The sequence below is a fragment of the Mustelus asterias genome, unplaced genomic scaffold, assembly GCF_964213995.1.
Source record: "Mustelus asterias unplaced genomic scaffold, sMusAst1.hap1.1 HAP1_SCAFFOLD_3113, whole genome shotgun sequence".
NCBI lineage: Eukaryota > Metazoa > Chordata > Chondrichthyes > Carcharhiniformes > Triakidae > Mustelus > Mustelus asterias.
In genome coordinates this window covers 1-10,000 of record NW_027593058.1, presented here as the reverse complement: position 1 = coordinate 10,000, position 10,000 = coordinate 1, and the positions used below count along the sequence as shown (strand labels likewise).

Genomic DNA, 10,000 nt, shown 5'->3' with positions numbered 1-10,000 from the left:
AACAAACAAAGAACAGTACAGCACAGGAAGAGGCCCTTCGGCCCCTCCAAGCCCGTGCCGCCCCCTGGTCCAAACTAGACCACTCTTTTGTATCCCTCCATTCCCACTCCGTTCATGTGGCTGTCTAGATAAGTCGTAAACGTTCCCAGTGTGTCCGCCTCCACCACCTTGCCCGGCAGCGCATTCCAGGCCCCCACCACCCTCTGTGTAAAATACGTCCTTCTGATATCTGTGTTAAACCTCCCCCTCCCCTCACCTTGAACCTATGACCCCTCGTGAACGTCACCACCGACCTGGGGAAAAGCTTCCCACCGTTCACCCTATCTATGCCTTTCATAATTTTATACACCTCTATTAGGTCACCCCCTCATCCTCCGTCTTTCCAGGGAGAACAACCCCAGTCTACCCAATCTCTCCTCATAGCTAAGCCCCTCCATACCAGGCAGCATCCTGGTAAACCTCCACTGCACTCTCTCCAAAGCCTCCACGTCCTTCTGGTAGTGCGGCGACCAGAACTGGACGCAGTATTCCAAATGCGGCCGAACCAACGTTCTATACATCTGCAACATCAGACCCCAACTTTTATACTCCATGCCCCGTCCTATAAAGGCAAGCATGCCATATGCCTTCTTCACCACCTTCTCCACCTGTGACGTCACCTTCAAGGGTCTGTGGACTTGCACACCCAGGTCCCTCTGCGTACACCCTTTATGGTTCTACCATTTATCGTATAGCTCCCCCCAACGGTAGTTCTACCAAAATGCATCACTTCGCATTTATCTGGATTGAACTCCATCTGACATTTCTTTGCCCAAATTTCCAGCCTATCTATATCCATCTGTAGCCTCTGTCAATGTTCCTCACTATCTGCAAGTCCTGCCATTTTCGTGTCGTCCGCAAACTTACTGATCACCCCAGTTACACCTTCTTCCAGATCGTTTATATAAATCGCAAACAGCAGAGGTCCCAATACAGAGCCCTGCGGAACACCACTAGTCACAGGCCTCCAGCCGGAAAAAGACCCTTCCACTACCACCCTCTGTCTTCTGTGACCAAGCCAGTTCTCCACCCATCTAGCCACCTCCCCCTTTATCCCATGAGATCCAACCTTTTGCACCAACCTACCATGAGGGACTTTGTCAAACGCTTTACTAAAGTCCATATAGACGACATCCACGGCCCTTCCCTCGTCAACCATTCTGGTCACTTCTTCAAAAAACTCCACCAGGTTAGTGAGGCATGACCTCCCTCTCACAAAACCATGCTGACTATCGTGAATGAGTTTATTCCTTTCTAAATGCGCATACATCCTGTCTCTAAGAATCTTCTCCAACAACTTCCCCACCACGGACGTCAAGCTCACCGGCCTATAATTACCCGGGTTATCCTTCCTACCCTTCTTAAATAACGGGACCACATTAGCTATTCTCCAGTCCTCTGGAGGGGAAGTGAAAAGGCAAAGCAGGGAGGCAAAGACAGAGCATGATAAGAGACTGTCGGCTAACACAGAAGGGAAGCCCAAAGTCTCCCGGAGGCAAATAAAATGCTGGTACAAGGAGGCGTAGGGTGGCACGGTGCCACAGCGGGTTCGCACTGCTGCCTCACAGCGCCAGGGACCCGGGCACGGTGCCACAGCGGGTTAGCACTGCTGCCTCACAGCGCCAGGGAACCGGGCACGGTGCCACAGCGGGTTCGCACTGCTGCCTCACAGCGCCAGGGACCCGGGTTCGATTCCCGGTGGCACGGTGCCACAGCGGGTCCGCACTGCTGCCTCACAGCGCCAGGGACCCGGTTTCGATTCCCGGCCTCGGGTCACTGTCTGTGCGGAGTCTGCACGTTCTCCCCGTGTCTGCGTGGGTTTCCACCGGGTGCTCCAGTTTCCTCCCACACTCCAAAGATGTGCAGGTTAGGTGGATTGGCCATGCTAAATTGTCCCTTAGTATCCAAAGATGTGCAGGTTAGGGGGATTGGCCATGCTAAATTGCCCCTTAGTGTCCAAAGATGTGCAGGTTAGGGTGGATTGGCCATGCTAAATTGTCCCTTAGTATCCAAAGAGGTGCAGGTTAGGTGGATTGGCCATGCTAAATTGCCCCTTAGTGTCCAAAGATGTGTAGGTTAGGTGGATTGGCCATGCTAAATTGCCCCTTAGTATCCAAAGATGTGCAGGTTAGGTGGATTGGCCATGCTAAATTGCCCCTTAGAGTCCTGGGATGTGCAGGTTAGGGGGATTGGCCATGCTAAATTGCCCCTTAGTGTCCCCAGATGTGTAGGTTAGGTGGATTGGCCATGCTAAATTGTCCCTTAGTATCCAAAGAGGTGCAGGTTAGGTGGATTGGCCATGCTAAATTGCCCCTTAGTGTCCAAAGATGTGTAGGTTAGGTGGATTGGCCATGCTAAATTGCCCCTTAGTATCCAAAGATGTGCAGGTTAGGTGGATTGGCCATGCTAAATTGCCCCTTAGTGTCCAAAGATGTGTAGGTTAGGTGGATTGGCCATGGTAAATTGCCCCTTAGTATCCAAAGATGTGCGGGTTAGGTGGATTGGCCATGCTAAATTGTCCCTTAGTGTCCCAAAGATGTGTAGGTTAGGGGGATTGGCCATGCTAAATTGCCCCTTAGTGTCCAAAGATGTGTAGGTTAGGGGGATTGGCCATGCTAAATTGTCCCTTAGTGTCCCAAAGATGTGTAGGTTAGGTGGATTGGCCATGCTAAATTGTCCCTTAGTGTCCAAAGATGTGCGGGTTAGGGGTATTGGCCATGCTAAATTGTCCCTTAGTGTCCAAAGATGTGCAGGTTAGGTGGATTGGCCATGCTAAATTGTCCCTTGGTGTCCAAAGATGTGCAGGTTAGGTGGATTGGCCATGCTAAATTGTCCCTTAGTGTCCAAAGATGTGTAGGTTAGGTGGAATGGCCATGTTAAATTGTCCCTTAGTGTCCAAAGATGTGTAGGTTAGGTGGATTGGCCATGCTAAATTGTCCCTTAGTGTCCAAAGATGTGTAGGTTAGGGTGGATTGGCCATGCTAAATTGTCCCTTAGTGTCCAAAGATGTGCGGGTTCGGTGGATTGGCCATGCTAAATTGTCCCTTAGTGTCCAAAGATGTGTAGGTTCGGGGGATTGGCCATGCTAAATTGCCCCTTAGTGTCCAAAGATGTGTAGGTTAGAACATAGAACAGTACAGCACAGAACAGGCCCTTCGGCCCACGATGTTGTGCCGAGCTTTGTCTGAAACCCAGATCAAGCTATTTCCTCCCTATCATCCCGAAGTACTCCATGTGCCTATCCAATAGCTTCTTAAATGTTCCTAAAGTGTCTGACTCCACTATCCCTGCAGGCAGTCCATTCCACACCCCAACCACTCTCTGCGTAAAGAACCTACCTCTGATATCCGTCCTATATCTCCCACCACGAACCCTATAGTTATGCCCCCTAGTTACCGCTCCATCCACCCGAGGAAATAGTCTTTGAACGTTCACTCTATCTATCCCCTTCATCATCTTATAAACCTCTATCAAGTCTCCTCTCAACCTCCTCCGCTCCAGAGAGAACAGCCCTAGCTCCCTCAACCTTTCCTCATAAGACCTACCCTCCAAACCAGGCAGCATCCTGGTAAATCTCCTCTGCACTCTTTCCAGTTTCTCCACATCCTTCTTGTAGTGAGGTGACCAGAACTGCACACAATATTCCAAATGTGGTCTCACCAAGGTCCTGTTAGTGTAGGTTAGGTAGGTTAGGTGGATTGGCCAAGTTAAATTGCCCCTTAGTGTACAAAGATGTGTAGGTTAGATGGATCGGCCATGCTAAATTGCCCCTTAGTGTACAAAGATGTGTAGGTTAGATGGATTGGCCATGCTAAATTGCCCCTTAGTGTCCAAAGATGTGCAGGTTAGGTGGATTGGCCATGCTAAATTGTCCCTTAGTGTCCAAAGATGTGCAGGTTAGGTGGATTGGCCATGCTAAATTGTCCCTTAGTGTCCAAAGATGTGCAGGTTAGGTGGATTGGCCATGCTAAATTGTCCCTTAGTGTCCCAAAGATGTGTAGGTTAGGTGGATTGGCCATGCTAAATTGTCCCTTAGTGTCCCAAAGATGTGCAGGTTAGGGGGATTGGCCATGCTAAATTGTCCCTTAGTGTCCCAAAGATGTGTAGGTTAGGTGGATTGGCCATGCTAAATTGTCCCTTAGTGTCCAAAGATGTGCGGGTTAGGGGGATTGGCCATGCTAAATTGTCCCTTGGTGTCCAAAGATGTGCAGGTTAGGTGGATTGGCCATGCTAAATTGTCCCTTGGTGTCCAAAGATGTGCAGGTTAGGTGGATTGGCCATGCTAAATTGTCCCTTAGTGTCCAAAGATGTGTAGGTTAGGTGGATTGGCCATGTTAAATTGTCCCTTAGTGTCCAAAGATGTGTAGGTTAGGCGGATTGGCCATGCTAAATTGCCCTTTAGTGTCCAAAGATGTGTAGGTTAGGGGGATTGGCCATGCTAAATTGCCCCTTAGTGTCCAAAGATGTGTAGGTTAGGGGGATTGGCCATGCTAAATTGTCCCTTAGTGTCCAAAGATGTGTAGGTTAGGTGGATTGGCCATGCTAAATTGTCCCTTAGTGTCGAAAGATGTGTAGGTTAGGTGGATTGGCCATGCTAAATTGTCCCCTTAGTGTCCAAAGATGTGTAGGTTAGGGTGGATTGGCCATGCTAAATTGCCCCTTAGTGTCCAAAGATGTGTAGGTTAGGTGGATTGGCCATGCTAAATTGTCCCTTAGTGTCCAAAGATGTGTAGGTTAGGTGGATTGGCAGTGCTAAATTGCCCCTTAGTGTCCAAAGATGTGCAGGTTAGGTGGATTGGCCATGCTAAATTGCCCCTTAGTGTCCAAAGATGTGTAGGTTAGGTGGATTGGCCGTGCTAAATTGCCCTTTAGTGTCCAACGATGTGCAGGTTAGGTGGATTGGCCATGCTAAATTGCCCCTTAGTGTCCAAAGATGTGTAGGTTAGGTGGATTGGCCATGCTAAATTGTCCCTTAGTGTCCCAAGATGTGCGGGTTAGGGGGATTGGCCATGCTAAATTGCCCCTTAGTGTCCAAAGAAGTGCAGGTTAGGTGGATTGGTCATGCTAAATTGCCCCTTAGTGTCCAAAGATGTGCAGGTTAGGTGGATTGGTCATGCTAAATTGCCCCTTAGTGTCCAAAGATATGTAGGTTAGGTGGATTGGTCATGCTAAATTGCCCCTTAGTGTCCAAAGATGTGCGGGTTAGGGGGATTGGCCATGCTAAATTGTCCCTTGGTGTCCAAAGATGTGCAGGTTAGGTGGATTGGCCATGCTAAATTGTCCCTTGGTGTCCAAAGATGTGCAGGTTAGGTGGATTGGCCATGCTAAATTGTCCCTTAGTGTCCAAAGATGTGTAGGTTAGGTGGATTGGCCATGTTAAATTGTCCCTTAGTGTCCAAAGATGTGTAGGTTAGGTGGATTGGCCATGCTAAATTGCCCTTTAGTGTCCAAACATGTGTGGGTTAGGTGGATTGGCCATGCTAAATTGCCCCTTAGTGTCCAAAGATGTGTAGGTTAGGGGGATTGGCCATGCTAAATTGTCCCTTAGTGTCCAAAGATGTGTAGGTTAGGTGGATTGGCCATGCTAAATTGTCCCTTAGTGTCCAAAGATGTGTAGGTTAGGTGGATTGGCCTTGCTAAATTGTCCCTTAGTGTCCAAAGATGTGTAGGTTAGGTGGATTGGCCGTGCTAAATTGCCCCTTAGTGTCCAAAGATGTGCAGGTTAGGTGGATTGGCCATGCTAAATTGCCCCTTAGTGTCCAAACATGTGTGGGTTAGGTGGATTGGCCATGCTAAATTGCCCCTTAGTGTCCAAAGATGTGTAGGTTAGGTGGATTGGCCATGCTAAATTGTCCCTTAGTGTCCAAAGATGTGTAGGTTAGGTGGATTGGCCGTGCTAAATTGCCCCTTAGTGTCCAAAGATGTGCAGGTTAGGTGGATTGGCCATGCTAAATTGCCCCTTAGTGTCCAAAGATGTGTAGGTTAGGTGGATTGGCCATGCTAAATTGTCCCTTAGTGTCCCAAGATGTGCGGGTTAGGGGGATTGGCCATGCTAAATTGCCCCTTAGTGTCCAAAGATGTGCAGGTTAGGTGGATTGGTCGTGCTAAATTGCCCCTTAGTGTCCAAAGATGTGTAGGTTAGGTGGACTGGCCATGCTAAATTGCCCCTTAGTGTCCAAAGATGTGCGGGTTAGGTGGATTGGCCATGCTAAATTGTCCCTTAGTGTCAGGGGGATTAGCAGGGTAAATATGTGGGGTTATGGGGATAGGGTCTGGGTGGGATTGTGGTCGGTGCAGACTCGATGGGCCGAATGGCCTCCTTCTGCACTGTGCGGATTGTATGATTCGAGATTGAAAAGGAGATGTACACAAGGCGGTCGAGGTATTAACTGGTAGCTCCAATTCCGGTGGGAGCAATAAATTAAATGGCAGAACCCTGAGGAGTATTGATAGGCAGAGGGATCTGGGCGTACAGGTACACAGATCCTTAAAAGTGGCAACGCAGGTGGAGAAGGTAGTCAAGAAGGCATACGGCACGCTTGCCTTCATCGGCCGGGGCATTGAGTTTAAAAATTGGCAAGTCACGTTGCAGCTTTATAGAACCTTAGTTAGGCCGCACTTAGAATATAGTGTTCAATTCTGGTCGCCGCACTACCAGAAGGATGTGGAGGCTTTGGAGAGGGTACAGAAAAGATTTACCAGGATGTTGCCTGGTATGGAGGGCATTAGCTATGAGGAGAGGTTGTAGAAACTTGGTTTGTTCTCACTGGAGCGACCGTACCCCTCCTGGGGAGAGTCTGTGCCCGTTAGGGACCTGTACCCGGGCTGTGTTAGGTAGAGGAGTGTACGGGGTAGGTTGTGTGTTGGGGTCCGTACCTCCTGCATTGTTAACCTTGTCTCCGGGCGTAGATCTCCTTTTCACTCGCAGTTCGTCGATGATCTCCTGCATCAGGCTGAAGCTGTGGGGAATAGAGAGGCCCCGTCAGCGGCTGGGAGGGAGACAGAGAGTCTCTGCAGCAACCAAGAGCACCGACACATCCCCAGATACACAGAGCATTCACCACCGGCCTGAGGCGTCACAGCAAGGGTCAGAGGGCACGGAGCGGGGTCAGAGGGCACGGCCTGGGGTTCAGAGGGCACGGCCTGAGGGTCAGAGGGCACGGCCTGAGGGTCAGAGGGCGTGGCCTGAGGGTCAGAGGGCAGGGCCTGAGGGTCAGAGGGCAGGGCCTGAGGGTCAGAGGGCGTGGCCTGAGGGTCAGAGGGCACGGCCTGAGGGTCAGAGGGCACGGCCTGAGGGTCAGAGGGACGGAGTTGGGGTCAGAGGGCATGGCCTGAAGGTCAGAGGGCACGGCCTGAGGGTCAGAGGGACGGAGTTGGGGTCAGAGGGCATGGCCTGAAGGTCAGAGGGGGCAGAGTGGGATTCAGAGGGCATGGCCTGAAGGTCAGAGGGCACGGCCTGAGGGTCAGAGGGACGGAGTTGGGGTCAGAGGGCACGGCCTGAAGGTCAGAGGGACGGAGTTGGGGTCAGAGGGCATGGCCTGAAGGTCAGAGGGGGCAGAGTGGGGGTCAGAGGGCGTCCCCCCTTTGTAGCCTCCCCCGCCAGCCCCCCTTTGCACGCTCCCCCCGCGCCCTCCCCTGCTTCCCCCCCCCCCAGCGACACTCACCTCTGCAGCTCCCCCTCTGTCCCGGGGCCTGTCTGGTTGGATGGACAGGGGATCCAGTGATCCAGCAGATCGCAGGCGGTTAGATCCCCCGCACTGCCCTGTGAGTGTAACACAGAGAGAGGGGGGGTGAAAGAAGCAGACAGACATTGCCTTATAGGGAGAGGCTGGATAGACTGGGACTTTTTTCTCTGGAGCGTAGGAGGCTGAGGGGTGATCTTATAGAGGTCTATAAAATAATGAGGGGCACAGATCAGCTAGATAGTCAATATCTTTTCCCCAAAGGTAGGGGAGTCTAAAACTAGAGGGCAGAGGTTTAAGGTGAGAGGGGAGAGATACAGAAGTGTCCAGAGGGCCAATTCTTTCACACACAGAGGGTGGTGAGTGTCTGGAACGAGCTGCCAGAGGCAGTAGTAGAGGCGGGTACAGTTTTGTCTTTTAAGAAGCATTTAGACAGTTACATGGGTACGATGGGTATAGAGGGATATGGGCCAAATGGGGGCAATTGGGATTAGCTTAGGGGTTTAAAAAAAGGGGCGGCATGGACAAGTTGGGCCGAAGGGCCTGTTTCCATGCTGTAAACCTCTCTGACTCTATAACTCCCCGAACATCTTCAGATCACAGAGGTAACTCTCTCACAGACTGCCTGCCCGTGAGAGGTCCTGTACCCCCCTGGGGAGAGCCGGGCCCCGTGGGGGGGAACTCAAACCCCCCCGGGGAGAGTCAGTACCCGTGGGGGGGAATCGAACGCTCCCCGGGGAGAGTCGGTACCTGTGGGGGGGACTCGAACGCTCCCCGGGGAGAGTCGGTACCTGTGGGGGGGGGGGACTCGAACGCCCCCCAGGGAGAGTCAGTACCCGTGGGGGGGAATCGAACCCCCCGGGGAGAGTCGTGCCCCGTGGGGGGGAACTCAAACCCCCCCGGGGAGAGTCAGTACCCGTGGGGGGGAATCGAACCCCCCGGGGAGAGTCGGGCCCCGTGGGGGGGACTCGAACGCTCCCCGGGGAGAGTCAGTACCCGTGGGGGGGAATCGAACCCCCCGGGAGAGTCGGGCCCCGTGGGGGGGAACTCAATCCCCCCCGGGGAGAGTCAGTACCTGTGGGGGGGAATCGAACCCCCCGGGGAGAGTCGTGCCCCGTGGGGGGGGAACTCAAACCCCCCCGGGGAGAGTCAGTACCCGTGGGGGGGAATCGAACCCCCCGGGGAGAGTCGGGCACCGTGGGGGGGACTCGAACGCTCCCCGGGTAGAGTCGGTACCCGTGGGGGGGACTCGAACGCTCCCCGGGGAGAGTCGGTACCTGTGGGGGGGACTCGAACGCTCCCCGGGGAGAGTCGGTACCTGTGGGGGGGACTCGAACGCCCCCCGGGGAGAGTCGGTGTCTGTGGCGGAGGACACAAACCCCCAGGGAGAGTCGGTGGAGTCTGTTAACAGATCGAAGTACGGCAGAGACGCAGCGATAGTGGCCACCCCTCTGTCTGAGTCACCCTCAGACAGGAGGCCGCTGTCACTGCTGTTGGATTCAGGGAATAAATCGTCCACAGGCCCTGGTGCTCTCAATCCACCCGGGAACCACCGCCACTCTGACTGGTGGACTTGCAGCCACAGCGCTGAGGATTTACCTGGATAATTCCGCTCTGGGATGGATCTCTGCCTGGGCAGCTCTGGAACGGCATGCTTCCATTTTCCCCCTGCCCCTCCATCCCGGGGATATCGGCTGAGCGATCGGACCCGTCCTGGGGACGCTGGGATTTCACCTCGAGATGTCGCAGCTCAGCAACTGCCAAACCCAAACACAGAGATCAGCAATCCTTAAACAGCACTAGACCCGTCCCGGGGACAGAGTAGAGGGAGCTTTACTCTGTATCTAACCCCGTGCTGTACCTGTCCTGGGAGTGTTTGATGGGGGACAGTGTAGAGGGAGCTTTACTCTGTATCTAACCCCGTGCTGTACCTGTCCTGGGAGTGTTTGATGGGGGACAGTGTAGAGGGAGCTTTACTCTGTATCTAACCCCGTGTTGTACCTGTCCTGGGAGTGTTTGATGGGGGACAGTGTAGAGGGAGCTTTACTCTGTATCTAACCCCGTGCTGTACCTGTCCTGGGAGTGTTTGATGGGGGACAGTGTAGAGGGAGCTTTACTCTGTATCTAACCCCGTGCTGTCCCTGTCCTGGGAGTGTTTGATGGGGTACAGTGTAGAGGGAGCTTTACTCTGTATCTAACCCCGTGCTGTACCTGTCCTGGGAGTGTTTGATGGGGGACAGTGTAGAGGGAGCTTTACTCTGTATCTAACCCCGTGTTGT

At 52.9% G+C, this 10,000-nt stretch overlaps 1 protein-coding gene across 1 annotated transcript in view; it reads right to left on the bottom strand.

The window, feature by feature from the left end:
• The window catches only part of LOC144490289 (uncharacterized), a gene marked incomplete at its 5' end in the record, with an annotated part of 25,032 nt that extends 15,554 nt beyond the window's left edge, over positions 1-9,478 (bottom strand). Inside the window, 3 exons of the mRNA XM_078208064.1 lie at positions 6,916-6,998; positions 7,704-7,801; positions 9,321-9,478. Of these exons, the coding sequence (XP_078064190.1) occupies positions 6,916-6,998; positions 7,704-7,801; positions 9,321-9,478 (339 nt within the window). The remainder of the gene's footprint in view (positions 1-6,915; positions 6,999-7,703; positions 7,802-9,320) is intronic.
• Positions 9,479-10,000: the final 522 nt, after the last annotated feature.